General features: G+C 44.2%; 3 protein-coding genes across 3 annotated transcripts in view; 2 read left to right on the top strand and 1 right to left on the bottom strand.

The window, feature by feature from the left end:
- LOC139369974 (zinc finger protein 271-like) overlaps window positions 1-1307 on the top strand; it is a 30518-nt gene extending 29211 nt beyond the window's left edge. Inside the window, exon 9 of the mRNA XM_071109256.1 lies at window positions 100-1307. Within this exon, the coding sequence (XP_070965357.1) occupies window positions 100-1307 (1208 nt within the window). The remainder of the gene's footprint in view (window positions 1-99) is intronic.
- Window positions 1-19274, bottom strand: part of LOC139370044 (zinc finger protein 345-like) — a 637497-nt gene that overhangs the window by 204178 nt on the left and 414045 nt on the right. The window lies entirely within an intron of this gene.
- Window positions 15186-19274, top strand: part of LOC139370042 (zinc finger protein 678-like) — a 267317-nt gene continuing 263228 nt past the window's right edge. The window contains exons 1-3 of the mRNA XM_071109343.1: window positions 15186-15653; window positions 16075-16172; window positions 16306-16483. Of these exons, the coding sequence (XP_070965444.1) occupies window positions 15440-15653; window positions 16075-16172; window positions 16306-16483 (490 nt within the window). The 5' untranslated portion in view covers window positions 15186-15439. The remainder of the gene's footprint in view (window positions 15654-16074; window positions 16173-16305; window positions 16484-19274) is intronic.

Here is a 19274-nt window from a genome sequence, read left to right on the forward strand (position 1 = left end):
TTGAGGGATCTGATTAGGATTTACCCTCGTAGCAAGGCCGTTTTATCATGTGGAGGTTTCATTCGGGTCTCTATTTAAAAAAAACACTGTCTTTGGCAGGAGAAAGACCAGATTCAGAGGAACCAGAGCCAGGGACGTCCAAACCAGCAAGACGACACCAGTGTTCCCACTGTGGAAAGGGTTGTAACCACTTATTTGAGCTGAAACAACATGAGAGAATACACACTGGGGAGAAGCCTTACCACTGCTCCCAGTGTGGAAAGAGTTTTAACCAGAAAGGAAACCTGAAAACTCATGAGAGAATACACACAAGGGGGAAGCCTTACCGCTGCATGCAGTGTGGAAAGATTTTTAACGATTTGGGAAAGCTGGAACGGCACGAGAGAATACACAGAGGGGAGAAGCCTTACCACTGCTCCCAGTGTGGAAAGCGTTTTAACGATTTGGGGAAGCTGGAACGGCACGAGAGAATACACAGAGGGGAGAAGCCTTACCACTGCTCCCAGTGTGGAAAGGGTTGTAACGATTTGGGGACGCTGAAACGACACGAGAGAATACACACAGGGGAGAAGCCTTACCACTGCTCCCACTGTGGAAAGCGTTTTAACGATTTGTGGAAGGTGAAACGACATGAGAGAATACACACAGGGGAGAAGCCTTACCACTGCTCCCACTGTGGAAAGTGTTTCAACCAGTCAGGGGAGCTGAAACGACATGAGAGAATACACACAGGGGAGAAGCCTATGCACACAGGGGAGAAGCCTTACCACTGCTCCCACTGTGGAAAGTGTTTCGTCCAGTCAGGGGAGCTGAAACGACATGAGAGAATACACACAGGGGAGAAGCCTTACCACTGCTCGCAATGTGAAAAGATGTATAGGCGGAAAGGACACCTAAAAGCTCACGAGAAAATTCATACAGGGGAGAAGCCTTACCAATGCTCCCAGTGTGGAAAGTGTTTCACCTGGGCAGGGGATCTGAAAAAACACGAAAGAATACACACAGGGGAAAAGCCTTACCCCTGCTCCCAGTGTGGCAAGTGTTTCAATGAGACAGGGGATCTGAAAAAACACGAAAGAATACACACAGGGGAGAAGCCTTACCCCTGCTCCCATTGTGGCAAGTGTTTTAACCAGTTAGGGGCCCTGAAACAGCACAAGAGAATACACACAGGGGAGAAGCTTTACCACTGCTCCCAGTGTGGCAAGTGTTTTAACCAGTTAGGGACCCTGAAACAGCACAAGATCATACACACAGGGGAGATGCATTACCACTCCTCCCAGGGCGCAAAGCATTTGCCCATTTAGGAAGCCTGAAAGAACATGAGACACAGAGGAGAAGGCTTTACAGAAGATTAGATTTTGGGAAAACATATTACTCATAACAGTCACGTAAACATCATTAGAGAATCTACACAGGAGAGAGAAATTACTTCTCTTAGCATGTATATTGATATTTCACATCTCATTGACTCACAACTCATCAGAGAACATACACAGTGCTCCCATTGTCTTATATTGTTGACTGATAATGTGTTGACCTGTTTTTACCAGATGAAATTGCTTCTTCCAATTATTGATAAACATGTACCTGTTAAGAAACTGACTGTTAGATATGTTAAGGCTCCATGGATTGATGAGGAATTTAAAAACTGTATGTTTGAAAGAGTTGGGGCAAAAGGAGTGGCTAATAAGTCTGGCTGCACATCTGGCCGGCTGTTTTATGTACTGCAAATTGAGAAATTATGTGACCAAACTCAACAAAAATAATAAACTTTAATATGAAGCCAAGATCAATGATATAAAGAATGATGTAAAAAAACATAATGAAAGAAAAGCAGTGCAAGTATTGAATGTTGTAAAGTTAGTGTGGGAGAGGTGGAACAATTGGTATCGATCAATAATGACAAACCTCCTGGCATTGACAACTTAGATGGAAAGCTACTGAGGTCGGTAGCTGACTCTATAGCCACTCCTATCTGACATATTTTTAATCTGAGCCTAGAGGAAAGTCTTTGTTCTCAGGCCTGGAGGGAAGCCAAAGTAATCCACTACCCAAGAGTGGTAAAGCGGCCTTTACTGGTTCTAACAGCAGACCTATAAGATTGCTGCCAGCTCTTAGCAAACTGTTGGAAAAAATTGTGTTTTACCAAATACAATGCTATATTTCTGTAAACAAATGAACAACATACTTTCAGCATGCTTATAGAGAAGGGCACTCAACATGTACTGCACTGACACAAATGACTGATGATTGGTTGAGAGAAATTGATAACAAGAATATTGTGGGAGCTCTATTGTTAGATTTCAGTGCAGCCTTTGATATTATTGACCATAACCTGTTGTTTAAGAATGTGTGTGCTATGGCTTTTCAACCTCTGCCATAATGTGGATTCAGAGCTATCTATCTAATAGAACTCAGAGGGTTTTTAATGGAAGCTTCTCTAATGTCAAACATATGAAGTGTGATGTACCGCAGGGCAGCTCTCTAGGCCCTCTACTCTTTTCTATTTTTACCAATGGCCTGCCACTGGCATTAAACAAAGTATGTGTGTCCATGTATGCTGATGATTCAACTATATAAGCACCAGTAACCACAGCTAATGAAGTCACTGAAACCCTTAACAAATAGTTGCAGTCTGTTTTGGAATGCGTGGCCAGTAATAAACTGGTCCTGAACATCTTTAAAACTAAGAGCATTGTATTTGGTACAAATCATTCCTTAAGTTATAGACCTCAGCTGAATCTGGTAATGAATTGTGTGGCTGTTGAACAAGTTGAGGAGACTAAATTACTTGGCATTACCTTAGATTGTAAACTGTCATGGTCAAAACATATAGATTCAATGGTTGTAAAGATGGGGAGAGGTCTAGCCATAATAAAGAGATGCTCTGCTTTTTTGACACTACTCTCCACAAAGCAAGTTCTGCAGGCTCTAGTTTAGTCTAATCTTGATTATTGTCCAGTCGTGTGGTCCAGTGCTGCAAGGAAAGACAGAGTAAAGCTGCAGCTGGCCCAGAACAGAGCGGCTGTCACGCCCTGGCCATAGAGAAGCTTTTATTCTCTATTTTGGTTAGGCCAGGGTGTGACTCGGGTGGGAATTCCAGTTTCTTTATTTCTATGTTTTCTATTTCTTTGTTTTTGGCCAAGTGTGGTTCCCAATCGGAGGCAGCTGTCTATCGTTGTCTCTAATTGGGAATCATACTTAGGCAGCCTTTTTCCACCTGTGTTTTTTGGGTAGTTGTTTTCTGTATAATTAATTTCTTCGAATGTTGTTTGATTAAATAAAAATCATGAACACTTACCACTCTGCGCTTTGGTCCATGCCTTCCGACGAGAGACGTGACAATTATGTGTCATGTTTTGTGTTGACCGCAGGAGGGGTAGCTGCTGCTTTTGCAACAGCTAATGGGGATCCTAGTAAAATACCAAATACCAAACTGTTATTCTCTCTGAGCTCAGAAATAAAGAATCTTGGTTTGACTTGGACTCCAGCAGATCCTTATATTATAATATCCACTACAACTCACCCACAGATTGCTGTTTCATGATTGTCTCAATGAAGAGTTCCTCATTCCACTTTCCTGTGGGCTTTTACAAGCCTCCCACTGGTTGAATAAACATTGTTTCCACGTCAAATTAAAAAACATCCTTAACATTGATGAACCTTCACTATCTTCATACCTAAACTAGCAACATTAACTATTGTCTATAGTTATTCTCAATGACCTTCCTGGCCTTATGAAATCCTAGCTAAATACAATGTTCCCACCCGTTTTCATGTCTTTGGTTATGCAAACATTTGTTTATTAGATTATATTTCTCATTAAGATGAATATAGTTTTAATTCTGCATGGGTCACGCCTTGCTTTGGTCATGTGGTCCCTTATGGGTCAATGATTTTAATTAGAATATAGCAATTATGCTCTCTCCTCAATCACTTACAGTTTCTTTGGAAAATAATCAGACCCCTTGACTTTTAGGTTTAGGTCATCAGTAAAGGGGACATCTTAAATATTACAATGACCCTTTCAAAGACAGACATCCCCCGGACCTCCCCCTATAACTATTTTTAAAAGGGTAAAATGATCTGTTTTCTATAGCATTAAGGTCAGGGTGTTGTGATGCCCACTCCAATACCTTGACTTTGTTGTCCTTAAGCCATTTTGCCACAACTTTGGAAGTATGCTTGGCATCATTGTCCATTTGAAAGACCCATTTGCGACCAAGCTTTAACTGACTGATGTCTTGAGATGTTGCTTCAATATATTCACATAATTTTCCTCACCCATGATGCCATCTATTTTGTGAAGTGCCCCAGTCCTTCCTGCAGCGAAGCACCCCCACAACGTGATGCTGCCACCTGTGTGCTTCACGGTGGGGATGGTGTTCTTCGGCTTGCAAGCATCCCCCTTTTTCCTCCGATCATAACGATGGTCATTATGGCCAAACAGTTCTATTTTTGTTTCATCAGACCAGAGGACACCTTCAGGCGTTTGGAAATCGCTGTCAGAAATATGTGTATAGGTGGCAGGGAAGTCAGGCGCAGGAGAGTCAAACGGAGTGTAAAATGGAGTCTTTTAATAATGTCCAAGTAACATGCTCCATAACACTAAATAGAAACATGAATATAAACAAATATGGGTACGAAGACCCGTCGCGCACCTATACAAAAAAAAAACACTACACTGACAATAAACAATCTGACAAAGACATGAGGGGAAACAGAGGGTTAAATACACAACAGGTAATGAATGGGATTGAAAACAGGTGTGTGGGAAGACAAGACAACTGAAAAATGGAAAATGAAAAATTTATCAATGATGGCTAGAAGACCGGTGACGTCGAACGCCGAGCACCGCCCGAACAAGGAGAGGCAACGACTTCGGCAGAAGTCGTGACAGTACCCCCCCCCCCCCCCCCCCCCTCCCCCCGACGCGCGGCTCCAGCAGCGTGTCGACACCGGCCTCGGGAACGACCCGGAGGGCGAGGTGCATGGCGATCCGGATGGAGACGGTGGAATTCTGATAACATGGAAGAATCTAACACGTCCTCCACCGGAACCCAGCATCTCTCCTCCGGCCCGTAACCCTCCCAGTCCACGAGGTACTGAAGGCCCCTCGCCCGACGTCTCGAATCCAAAATGGATCGAACAGAGTACGCCGGGACCCCCTCGATGTCTAGAGGAGGCGGAGGAACATCACGCACTTCAGCCTCCTGGAGCGGGCCACCCACCACCGGCCTGAGGAGAGACACATGGAACGAGGGGTTAATACGGTAATTAGTGGGCAGTTGTAACCTATAACATACCTCGTTCACCCTCCTCAGGACTTTAAACGGCCCCACAAACCGCGGACCCAGCTTCCGGCAGAGCAGGCGGAGGGGCAGGTTTCCCAGCTTCCGGCAGAGCAGGCTGGGGGGTAGGTTTCGGGTCGAGAGCCAGACCCTGTCCCCTGGTGCGAACACTGGGGCCTCACTGCGGCGACGGTCTGCGCCAATTTTCTGGCGCCTTATGGCACGCTGAAGGTGGATGTGGGCTGCCTCCCAGGTTTCCTCAGCGCGCCGAAACCAATTGTCCACCGCAGGGGCCTCGGTCTGGCTCTGATGCCAAGGAGCCAGAACCGGCTGATACCCTAATACACATTGAAAAGGAGTAAGGTTAGTGGAGGAGTGACGTAGCGAGTTCTGAGCCATCTCTGCCCAACTTGCCGAACTTCGCCCTCTCCCCCGGCCGATCCTGGCATTAAGACCGCAGAAACCTACCCACATCCTGGTTAACTCTCTCCACCTGCCCATTACTCTCGGGGTGAAAACCTGAGGTAAGACTCACCGAGATCCCCAGACGCTTCATGAACGCCTTCCAGACCCTTGATGTGAACTGAGGACCCCGATCAGACACTATATCCTCAGGCACCCCATAGTGCCGGAAAACATGTGTAAACAGGGCCTCTGCAGTTTGTAAGGCCGTAGGGAGACCGGGCAAAACCGATCCACAACGACCAGGATCGTGGTGTAACCCTGTGAAGGTGGAAGATCAGTCAAAAAATCCACCGACAGGTGCAACCACGGCCGTTGAGGAACTGGTAGAGGTTGTAGCTTACCTCTGGGCAGGTGTCTAGGAGCCTTGCACTGGGCGCACACCGAGCAGGAAGAAACATAAATCCTCACGTCCTTAGCTAAAGTGGGCCACCAGTACCTCCCATCAAGACAGCGCATCGTCCGACCTATCCCAGGATGACCAGAGGAGGGTGACGTGTGAGCCCAATAGATCAATTGGTCGCGGACAGCAGACGGAACGTACAGACGACCAGCTGGACACTCAGGGTGAGAGGGCTCTGCACGTGACGCCCGCTCAATGTCCGCGTCCAGCTCCCACACTACAGGCGCCACCAGACACGAAGCTGGGATTATGGGAGTGGGATCCATGGATCGCTCCTCTGTGTCATACAGCCGAGACAATGCGTCTGCCTTAACGTTCTGGGAGCCTGGTCTCTAAGAAAGAGTAAACACAAAACGAGTGAAAAACATGGCCCACCTTGCCTGGCGAGGATTCAATCTCTTTGCCTGCCGGATGTACTCCAGATTGCGGTGGTCAGTCCAGATGAGAAAAGGGTGTTTAGCCCCCTCAAGCCAATGCCTCCACACCTTCAAGGCTTCTACGACAGCTAACAGCTCTCGGTTCCCCACATCTTAGTTTCGCTCCGCCGGGCTGAGCTTCTTCGAAAAGAAAGCACAGGGGCGAAGCTTCAGTGGCGTACCCGAACGCTGAGAGTGCACTGCTCCTATCCCAGCTTCGGATGCGTCCACCTCCACTATGAATGGCAAAGAGGGATCCGGATGAGCCAACACAGGCACCGAGGTAAACAGAGTCTTCAGGTGCCCAAAAGCCCTGTTCGCCTCAGCCGACCACTGCAAGCGCACCGGGCCCCCCTTTAGCAGTGAGGTAATGGGAGCAGCCACCTGACCAAAACCCCGGATAAACCTCCGGTAGTAATTGGCAAACTCCAAAAAACGCTGCACCTCCTTTACCGTGGTTGGAGTCGGCCAATTACGCACGGCTGTAATGCGGTCGCTCTCCATCTCCACTCCTGAAGTGGAAATCCGATGCCCTAGGAAGGAGATGGATTGTTGGAAGAACAAGCATTTCTCAGCCTTGACATATTGATCATGCTCCAACAGGCGACCAAGCACCCTGCGCACCAGGGACACATGCTCGGCTCGAGTAGCGGAGTATATCAGAATATCATCGATATACACCACTACACCCTGCCCGTGCAGGTCCCTGAAGATCTCATCTACAAATGATTGGAAAACTGATGGAGCATTCATCAACCCATATGGCATGACAAGGTACTCATAATGACCTGAGGTGGTGCTAAATGCCGTCTTCCACTCATCACCCTTCCGAATACGCACCAGATTGTACGCACTCCTGAGATCCAATTTTGTGAAAAAACGTGCCCCGTGCATTAACTCAATAACTGTATTGATCAGAAGTAGCGGGTAACTAACTATATTTCACTGTTATTTTATTAAGACCTCGATAATCAATGCACGGGCGTAAACCGCCATCCTTTTTTCACAAAAAAGAAACTCGAAGAGACGGGTGAAATGGATGGCTGAATGAACCCCTGATGCAGGGATTCAGAGACACATGTCTCCATAGCCTCCGTTTCCGCTTGCGACAGGGGATACACGTGACTCTTGGGATATGCAGCGTCTACCAGGAGATCTATCGCACAATCCCCCCGTCGATGGGGTGGTAATTGAGTCGCCTTCTTTTTACAGAAGGCGAGAGCCAAATCGGCATATTCGGGGGGAATGCGCACGGTGGAGACCTGGTCTGGACTTTCCACCGTAGTAGCACCAACGGAAACCCCTAAACACCTACCTGAGCACTCTCGCGACCACCCCGTGAGAGCCCTCTGTGGCCAAGAAACAGTGGGGTTATGGCAAGCTAACCAGGGTAGGCCTAGCACCACAGAATACGCAGGAGAATCAATAAGGAAAAGACTAATCTTCTCCTTGTGACCCTCCTGATAAACCCTGACCCTAATGGTCGACTATCTAAGGCATGAATAGGGAAAGGCATATCCACAGGAACAATAGGGATCCCTAAACTATGAGCTAAACTTTTATTAATAAAATTCCCAGCCGCACCTGAATCTACTAGCGCCTTATACTGGGAATGCAGGGAAAAATCAGGAAAAGAGACCGAGACTAACATTAGTGTAACAGAGGGCTCTGGATGAGAATGGTTCCTACTCACCTGGGGTGATGCCAGAATGCCCTGCCTGCCTTCTCTATTCCCAGAGGAAGCAACCCGGCACCGACCAGCAGTGTGCCCTCTGCGACCATGAATGGTGCTCCAGCGGGAACCCCCTCCGGTCTCCCTGCGCACCATCCCTCCCAATTCCATAGGTTCGGGAGAGAGGGTGCGGGAGGATGGAACAACCAGACCCCGATCTAGACGTCCACGAGTAGCCAGCATGTTGTCCAGCTTGATGGACATGTCCACCAGCTGGTCGAAGGTGAGGGTGGTGTCTCTACAGGCCAGCTCCCGACGGACGTCCTCACGTAGACTACAACGGTAATGGTCGATCAGGGCCCTGTCGCTCCATCCAGCGCCGGCAGCCAAGGTCCTAAACTCCAAAGCAAACTCCTGTGCACTCCTCGTCTCCTGCCTCAGATGATAGAGGAGCTCACCCGCTGCTTTGCCTTCAGGTGGATGGTCGAATACTATCCGGAATTGGCGGGTGAACTCCTCAAAATGGTCCAACGCCGCATCCTCCCTTCTACACACAGCGCTGGCCCATTCCAGGGCTTTCCCGGTGAGGCATGAGACGAGGGCGTAACTCTTCTCACGGTCAGATGGTACTGGGGAGGCCGTGGCCAGATACAAGTTCAGCTTAAGGAGGAAACCCTGGCAGCCGGCAGTATCTCCGTTGTATCCCGTGGGTAGGGCTAAATGGATCTTCGGTTCCGGAGAGGAAAAATCGTTCAAGGGAGATTCCGGTTGTGGTGGTGGTGGCGCTGGAGAAACTCCCTGTCTCTCCCAGCGATCCATATTCTGGACAATGCGATCCATGACAGAGCTTAAACAGTCAATCTCCTCCGCTTGTTCCCGAACGCGTTCCTCCACCTCCATGAGCGTAGTGTCCTCTCCTGCTGACTTCATATATAGTGGTCAGAGATTCTGTCAGAAATATGTGTATAGGTGGCAGGGAAGTCAGGCGCAGGAGAGTCAAACGGAGTGTATTGTACATTTGTACAATTGCACAAGTTCTCCCACTTAAAAAGATGAGAGAGGCCTGTAATTTACATCATAGGTACACTTCAACTATTACAGACAAAATGAGGGAAAAAATCCAGAAAATTACATTGTAGGATTTTTTATGAATTTATTTGCAAATTATGGTGGAAAATAAGTATTTGGTCACCTACAAACAAGCAAGATTTCTGGCTCTCACAGACCTGTAACTTCTTCTTTAAGAGGCTCCTCTGTCCTCCACTCGTTACCTGTATTAATGGCACCTGTTTGAACTTGTTATCAGTATTAAAGACACCTGTCCACAACCTCAAACAGTCACACTCCAAACTCCACTATGGCCAAGACCAAAGAGCTGTCAAAGGACACCAGAAACAAAATTGCGACATACAGCTCGAACAAAATTGCGTCATCATAGGTACACTTCAACTATGACAGACAACCACTAGTCATGAGTGCACACGATTTGGTTTCATTTGAAGTGATCTATTTGAAGATATTTCTGTCAGAGTTGACATTGTAGGGGATAGGCTGGCTAGCCGGGTCCTCCATATTACTTCACAGCCTGTAAAAAAAACTATTCTGACATGACTTCGGCATTCTTTGGAATTCTGATCGGTTTTATGTACTGGAAAAATAGAAAAGAGAGGTGTAACTTTGCATTGGGACTTGTGATGCTATACTAATGCAGATCCATATGTTACATGTGGTTACATTTAGCTACCTTCACTTTAAGGGAGTTGTATGGCCACATTTAGATGTGAAAAAATAACAGACAGAGAAAACCATTTCTATTCTAACAGTATTTGGGTCATTCTTGAGCTCTGGTAATATTTCAGTCCCACTGACTGATTTTGTATATAAATTGAAATGTCCAGTATAATGAATTGAAATAAATATAGAATTAATTTAAACTTTATTAATTACAAAATCATATATTTTTGTATATGTCCCCCAGGCGTTTCAATTCATTTTTACTTGGGAAAGGTTCTATGATATTCACCAGGTTACCTAACAGAACCCTGATTCTATGATATTTACCAGGTTACCTAACAGAACCCTGATTCTATGATATTCACCAGGTTACCTAACAGAACCGTGATTCTATGATATTTACCAGGTTACCTAACAGAACCCTGATTCTATGATATTCACCAGGTTACCTAACAGAACCCTGATTCTATGATATTTACCAGGTTACCTAACAGAACCCTGATTCTATGATATTCACCAGGTTACCTAACAGAACCCTGATTCTATGATATTTACCAGGTTACCTAACAGAACCCTGATTCTATGATATTCACCAGGTTACCTAACAGAACCCTGATTCTATGATATTTACCAGGTTACCTAACAGAACCCTGATTCTATGATATTCACCAGGTTACCTAACAGAACCCTGATTCTATGATATTTACCAGGTTACCTAACAGAACCCTGATTCTATGATATTCACCAGGTTACCTAACAGAACCCTGATTCTATGATATTTACCAGGTTACCTAACAGAACCCTGATTCTATGATATTCACCAGGTTACCTAACAGAACCCTGATTCTATGATATTTACCAGGTTACCTAACAGAACCCTGATTCTATGATATTTACCAGGTTACCTAACAGAACCCTGATTCTATGATATTCACCAGGTTACCTAACAGAACCCTGGTTCTATGATATTCACCAGGTTACCTAACATAACCCTGATTCTATGATATTCACCAGGTTACCTAACAGAACCCTGATTCTATGATATTCACCAGGTTACCTAACAGAACCCTGGTTCTATGATATTCACCAGGTTACCTAACAGAACCCTGATTCTATGATATTCACCAGGTTACCTAACAGAACCCTGGTTCTATAATATTCACCAGGTTACCTAACAGAACCCTGATTCTATGATATTCACCAGGTTACCTAACAGAACCCTGATTCTATGATATTCACCAGGTTACCTAACAGAACCCTGATTCTATGATATTCACCAGGTTACCTAACAGAACCCTGGTTCTATGATATTCACCAGGTTACCTAACATAACCCTGATTCTATGGTATTCACCAGGTTACCTAACAGAACCCTGATTCTATGATATTCACCAGGTTACCTAACAGAACCCTGGTTCTATGATATTCACCAGGTTACCTAACAGAACCCTGATTCTATGATATTTACCAGGTTACCTAACAGAACCCTGTTTCTATAATATTCACCAGGTTACCTAACAGAACCCTGGTTCTATGATATTCACCAGGTTACCTAACAGAACCCTGGTTCTATAATATTCACCAGGTTACCTAACAGAACCCTGGTTCTATGATATTCACCAGGTTACCTAACATAACCCTGATTCTATGATATTCACCAGGTTACCTAACAGAACCCTGATTCTATGATATTCACCAGGTTACCTAACAGAACCCTGGTTCTATAATATTCACCAGGTTACCTAACAGAACCCTGGTTCTATGATATTCACCAGGTTACCTAACATAACCCTGATTCTATGATATTCACCAGGTTACCTAACAGAACCCTGATTCTATGATATTCACCAGGTTACCTAACAGAACCCTGGTTCTATAATATTCACCAGGTTACCTAACAGAACCCTGATTCTATGATATTCACCAGGTTACCTAACAGAACCCTGGTTCTATAATATTCACCAGGTTACCTAACAGAACCCTGATTCTATGATATTCACCAGGTTACCTAACAGAACCCTGATTCTATGATATTCACCAGGTTACCTAAAAGAACCCTGGTTCTATAATATTCACCAGGTTACCTAACAGAACCCTGATTCTATGATATTCACCAGGTTACCTAACAGAACCCTGATTCTATGATATTCACCAGGTTACCTAACAGAACCCTGATTCTATGATATTCACCAGGTTACCTAACATAACCCTGATTCTATGATATTCACCAGGTTACCTAACAGAACCCTGATTCTATGATATTCACCAGGTTACCTAACAGAATCCTGGTTCTATGATATTCACCAGGTTACCTAACATAACCCTGATTCTATGATATTCACCAGGTTACCTAACAGAACCCTGATTCTATGATATTCACCAGGTTACCTAACAGAACCCTGGTTCTATAATATTCACCAGGTTACCTAACAGAACCCTGATTCTATGATATTCACCAGGTTACCTAACAGAACCCTGGTTCTATAATATTCACCAGGTTACCTAACAGAACCCTGATTCTATGATATTCACCAGGTTACCTAACAGAACCCTGATTCTATGATTTTCACCAGGTTACCTAACACAACCCTGGTTCTATGATATTCACCAGGTTACCTAACAGAACCCTGGTTCTATGATATTCAACAGGTTACCTAACAGAACCCTGGTTCTATGATATTCACCAGGTTACCTTTCACACATGGAAGACAAACATGTACTTAGATGTGAAGATGGGAGCGACTATGTCCCTTATATAGGAAGTGGAGTCGTCTGCTATTAGCTGTTGCTTGACAGATATTGTTTGATTGGATCTCCCTAGACTCCGCCCCTAACGAGGCTTATAATATCATAGAACAGGGGTTATGTTAGGTAACCTTAAGTTTCGTGTCCTACTATGCTAATGTATCTGTATTAAATGGCCCATAACTTTAACACTAGCAGAGATCCTGGAACTAATATACCCTTAAAGTATATTATATTCAACAATATATATAAAAAACGAAACATTTATATTTTCAATATGTATATTTTCTATATTAATAAATGAATGTAAGAAATGTATGAATGAAATCAGAATACAAGTGAAATGCTTACAGTGAAATACTTACTTACAAGCCCTTAATTAACCAACAATGCAGTTTTAAGAAAAATAAGTGTTATGTATGAAAATACAAATAATTAATATTAAAGAGCAGCAGGAAAATAACAGTAGAGAGGCTGTAGACAGATATTACCAGTACAGAGTCAATGTGGAGGCTGTAGACAGGTATTACCAGTACAGAGTCAATGTGGAGGATATATACAGGAGGTACCAGTACAGAGTCAATGTGGAGGCTATATACAGGAGGTACCAGTACAGAGTCAATGTGGAGGCTGTAGACAGGTATTACCGGTACAGAGTCAATGTGGAGGCCATATACAGGAGGTACCAGTACAGAGTCAATGTGGAGGCTGTAGACAGGTATTACCAGTACAGAGTCAATGTGGAGGCTATATACAGGAGGTACCAGTACAGAGTCAATGTGGAGGCTATATACAGGAGGTACCAGTACAGAGTCAATGTGGAGGCTGTAGACAGGTATTACCAGTACAGAGTCAATGTGGAGGCTATATACAGGAGGTACCAGTACAGAGTCAATGTGGAGGCTGTAGACAGGTATTACCAGTACAGAGTCAATGTGGAGGCCATATACAGGTATTACTGGTACAGAGTCAATGTGGAGGCTGTATACAGGTATTACCAGTACAGAGTCAATGTGGAGGCTGTAGACAGGTATTACCAGTACAGAGTCAATGTGGAGGCTATATACAGGTATTACCAGTACAGAGTCAATGTGGAGGCTATATACAGGTATTACCAGTACAGAGTCAATGTGGAGGCTGTAGACAGGTATTACCGGTACAGAGTCAATGTGGAGGCTGTAGACAGGTATTACCGGTACAGAGTCAATGTGGAGGCTATATACAGGTATTACCGGTACAGAGTCAATGTGGAGGCTATATACAGGTATTACCGGTACAGAGTCAATGTGGAGGCTATATACAGGTATTACCGGTACAGAGTCAATGTGGAGGCTATATACAGGTATTACCGGTACAGAGTCAATGTGGAGGGTATATACAGGTATTACCGGTACAGAGTCAATGTGGAGGCTATATACAGGTATTACCGGTACAGAGTCAATGTGGAGGCTAAATACAGGAGGTACCAGTACAGAGTCAATGTGGAGGCTATATACAGGAGGTACCGGAACAGAGTCAATATGGAGGTATATACAGGAGGTACCGGAACAGAGTCAATGTGGAGGGTATATACAGGAGGTACCGGTACAGAGTCAATGTGGAGGGTATATACAGGAGGTACCGGAACAGAGTCAATGTGCGGGGACACAGGTAAGTTGAGGAAAAATACTACTCCTATTACAGATCCAAGTGGTAAAGATTCATATGACATCCATTGTTGAAGGACTGTAGCATCTAATGATGAAACATGTAGCATCTCCACAGAGGAGCTCTGTCATGATTGTAGCAGGTTTACTAACAAGTTACTTATATTAGCTGTGTTGACTTTAGCTAATATGGTGACAACGATGTAGGCTGTGTGTAGCAGATATGAAATGGTTTGGTTTGGAAAGGTTTTAACTCCTGGTCACCTACAGCTGATGTGTTGTGCATTGACGTCCACAAGCGAAGGGAAAAGGTGAGCGAATTGATGTGAGAGGAAATACAACGTGGCAGTTGTGAAAGTGAACTGTGTTTACGCATCATCAGGGGTGAATTCATTCAGACGATTCTGTTGCATGTGATGCATTTGGTCTATTGTTTACAGTATGATTTGTATCGTATAGAGCGTGGCTTTAAGGGAAAAGTATGGTCACATCTAATAAAAACGAATGTGAAAAATGAACAGAGTATTAACAGAAATGTGTTTTAAAACACTACCTATTCGTAGAAGTATTTATTCATAATCCACATATTCATTTTAAGCTTCTACGTCTGTGTACAGGAAAGTATTATTTGTAAGACATAAGAGAAAATATATCTGCTTATTGTTAAATTATTATGACGTTCTTTCCATCACAAAAAGTGTAGTACCTATTGTTTCCAAACTGCGTTACCCACTCCAGCCAGCAGATGGCGATGGGCGTCTTTCAGGTGATGCTTCTTGCGTGACGTGTAATAGACTGGACGGGACGGTTCTTCAGGAACAACAAGGCGCCAACTCTTTCAACCACCTCGGTAGCCTGCTAGACAACATAAAACTGAAAGATTGATTCTTTAGACCATGTTATTGTACATGAGCTAATCTCAGTGTTTTAAACAAATTTCGGTTGACGTATCTACTGGTGAACTTTAACCTAATGTGCTTGTTCAATTTGCAAACTTGTTAAAGATTGATACTGAGGTTAGCACTAGGCTAGTCGCTAATGCTAGCTAGCTAGCTAACATCCCTGACCATGAGCTCACTGAACTACTCCCTTGCTAATGAAGCGGAGGTCTGCTGTTTGGAGAAAGAATCTTTCAGAATGAAAAAGGAGGAAGAGGAGGCTGTTATAGTGAAAGAAGAGAAAGAACCTTTTAGAGAGGAAGAGGATGCTATCTTAATATACGTGAAGGAGGAAGACGTTTTGAGAGTGAAAAAGGAGGAGACAGAAGATCCGATTGACACCAGTGAGTACTGTCTTAAAAACAGGGACACACTATGCAGTTGTTGAACTAATGTGGGGTTTTTAATGGGCATTCTTACTGTAGGAATTGTTAAATGGTCGATCTGCCAGTGGTTCATATACTTTTGCGACTTTTCAATTAGATGTATTGAATTCTCCACGTGGTCGGCATTAAAGTTCCCCTCATCTAGTATAACGGTCTTAAAATTCAATATTGCTGCGTATGTTCTACTTAAAATATAAAAAAGGCACCCATTTTGTGGAACAACCCTTTTACATTTGCATCACAAATATTTTTTTAGGAAATCAAGATGAAAGTGGCCATTTTAGGCCCTTTTTAGACATATTCATTCCTCTTGTAAGACTCTGTGATTGGAATAGAAGATCATAAGTTTACCATCTGTTTGATGTTCTCATTCACACAGGAGAGAGACATGACTATGGTGGATCCTCTGCGGAGCCTCAACAACATCCTGATGCTGACGAGGCAGAGAAGAGTCTCTCCAGATCAGAACACCAGATGGTACAGCTTGGTCTGGTCTAGCATACAGCTTGCTTTATCGGCTTGGGCTGGGTTTCTGTAGAGCACTTTATGACAACAGCGACATTAGCATCCATAATGATGTGTATCTGTGTCCCCTCTTTATGGTTACTAGGACAACGCTAGCCCTTCCAGCCTCCCGGAGTCCATGTGTCGTGCCTCTCCCAGTCGCACCTTACTGCTGGGTATGAAGAGGTTGTCTGTGCTGCTGGTGGACTGCAGGAAAACAACAGGGCTGAGTGGAACTGTGAGAGGAGGAGAAGAGATGAAAGGATCAGATTTGACTCATCAAAGTAAGTGCTGTAGTTTAGTTTGAACAAATACAATAGATCTGCCCACTGGTATCTGTTACCAGGACAACCAGCAGAGTTCTGTTAGTTGACAGGAAGATAGACTGGTGGATATGGATGTTATGAATATCATAACACTGAAAAAGGATTCTGCCAATGAAAAGAGAGAAACCAATAGACCATATAAAACCTTGATGAAAGTTAGCTTTAGAGAGAAAATTTCAAGATGATCCAATGTAAGGTGCTTGTTTTACAAAAACTTATCCTTAAAACATTATGGATGTTACATTGCCTGTCCCAGTCAACCCCCCTATCTTTACAAGACTGTTGAACAGGCAAACTAAACTCTAGACACTGTTAATTAATTAACTAATACTGAGGAAAGCTGTGATCAGGCTTATAGGGAAGGGCATTCAATACACACAGCACTTAAAAATGACTGATTGGCTGAGAGAAATTGATGATTGCTTTACACCCCCAGTTATGTAAACTTAGGACACTAAAGAGGCCTTTCTATTGAATCTGGAAACACCAAAAGAAAGATGCCCAGGGTCCCTGCTCAACCGTGTGAATGTGCCTTAGGCATGCTGCAAGGAGGCATGAGGACTGCAGATGTGGCCAGGGAAATAAATTGCAATGTCTGTACTGTGAGACGCCTAAGACAGCGCTACAGTGAGACAGGACGGACAGCTTATCGTCCTCGCAGTGGCAGACCACGTGTAACAACACCTGCACAGGATCGGGACATCCGACCATCACACCTGCGGAACAGGTACAGGATGGCAACAACAACTGCCCAAGTTACACCAGGAACGCACTATCCCTCCATCAGTGCTCAGACTGTCCTCAATAGGCTGAGAGAGGCTGGACCGAGGGCTTGCAGGCCTGTTGTAAGGCAGGTCCTCATCACTGGCAACAACGTCGCCTCTGGGCACAAACCCACCGTCACAAAAAGTCACGGTTTTGTCTCCAGGGGTGATGGTCGGTTTCGCGTTTATCGTCAAAGAAATGAGCATTACACGGAGGCCTGTACTCTGGAGCGGGATCGATTTGGAGGGGCAGACATGGTCTGGGGCGGTGTCACAGCATCATCAGACTGAGGTTGTTGTCATTGCAGGCACTCTCAACGCTGTGCGTTACAGGGAAGACATCCTCCTCCCTCATGGTACCCTTCCCGCAGGCTCATGACAATGCCACCAGCCATACTGCTCGTGATTTCCTGCAAGACCGGAAGGTAGCATCTCACTGCAAGTTCTGCCAAATCTGGTGCAGAGAAGATGCACTGCAGTACTTAATGCAGCTGGTGGCCACACCAGATTTTTTATTTATTTTAATTTTACCTTTATTTAACTAGGCAAGTCAGTTAAGAACAAATTCTTATTTTCAATGACGGCCAGTGGGTTAACTGCCTGTTCAGGGGCAGAACGACAGATTTGTACCTTGTGAGCTCGGGGATATGAACTTGCAACCTTTCGGTTACTAGTCCAACTCTCTAACCACTAGGCTACCCTGCCGCCCCAGATACTGACTGTTACTTTTGATTTTGACACATTATTATTTTGACACATTATTCCATTTCAGTTAGTCACATTTCTGTAGAACTTGTTCAGTTTATGTCTGTTGTTGAATCTTATGTTCCAACAAATATTTACACATCTTAAGTTTGCTGAAAGTAAACGCAGTTGACAGTGAGAGGACATTTCTTTTTTTTGCTGAGTTTAGATTGGCGAGGGGGGAAACAATTTAATCAATTTTAGAATAATGCTGAAATGTAACAAAATATGGAAAAGGTGAAGGGGTCTGAATACTTAACGAATGCACTGTGTCTGTATGTATACTGAACCAAAATATAAACAGCAATTTCAACAATTTACAGTTCATATAAGTCAGTCATTGTAAATAAATAAATTAGGCCCTAATCTATGGACTTTACATGACTGAGGGGTGCAGCCATTGGTGGGCCCTGGAGGGCATAAGCCCACCCATTGCGGAGCCAGGCCCAGCCAATCAGAATTCGTTTTTCCCCACAAAAGGGCTTCATTACAAATAGAAATACAACTCGGGTGGCTGGTCTCAGATGCTGTGGGGATCCTGGGCTGGCGTCGTTATATGTGGTCTGTGGTTGTGAGGCCAGTTGGATGTACTGCCAAATTCTCTAAAATGACGTTGCAAGGTGGCTTCTGGTAGAGAATTGAACATTCAATTATCTGGTAACCGCTCTAGTGGATATTCCTTCAGTCAGCATGCCAATTGCATGCACCCTCAAAACTTGAGACATCTGTGGCATTGTGACAAAACTGCATATTTTAGAGTGGCCTTTTATTTTCCCCGGCACAAGGTGCACCTGTGTAATAATCAAGCTGTTCAATCAGCTTCTTGATATGCCACACCTGTCAGGTTGATGGATTATCTTGGCAGAGAATAAATGTTAACTAACAGGGATGTAAAAAATTCTGCAATCTTTTTTTCCCAGCTCATTAAACATCCAACCAACACTTTACATGTTGTTTTGAGAATGACACATTTTAATTTTCACCAAATCTGCTGCCTCAGTTTGTATGATGGCTATTTGCATTTACTCCAGAATGTTATGAAGAGTGTTCAGATGAATTGCAATTAATTACAAAGTCCCTATTTTCCATGCAAATGAACTGAATCCCCCCCAAAACTGGAAGCTTCAAAAGGAGGGTGGTGCTTGGAATCATTGTTCTTCATATGTCACCCACGGTTACCTGCAAGGAAACAGGTGCCGTCATCATTGCTTTGCACAAAAAGGGCTTCACAGGCAAGGATA

This window comes from Oncorhynchus clarkii, chromosome 17 (assembly GCF_045791955.1).
Source record: "Oncorhynchus clarkii lewisi isolate Uvic-CL-2024 chromosome 17, UVic_Ocla_1.0, whole genome shotgun sequence".
Lineage (NCBI taxonomy): Eukaryota > Metazoa > Chordata > Actinopteri > Salmoniformes > Salmonidae > Oncorhynchus > Oncorhynchus clarkii.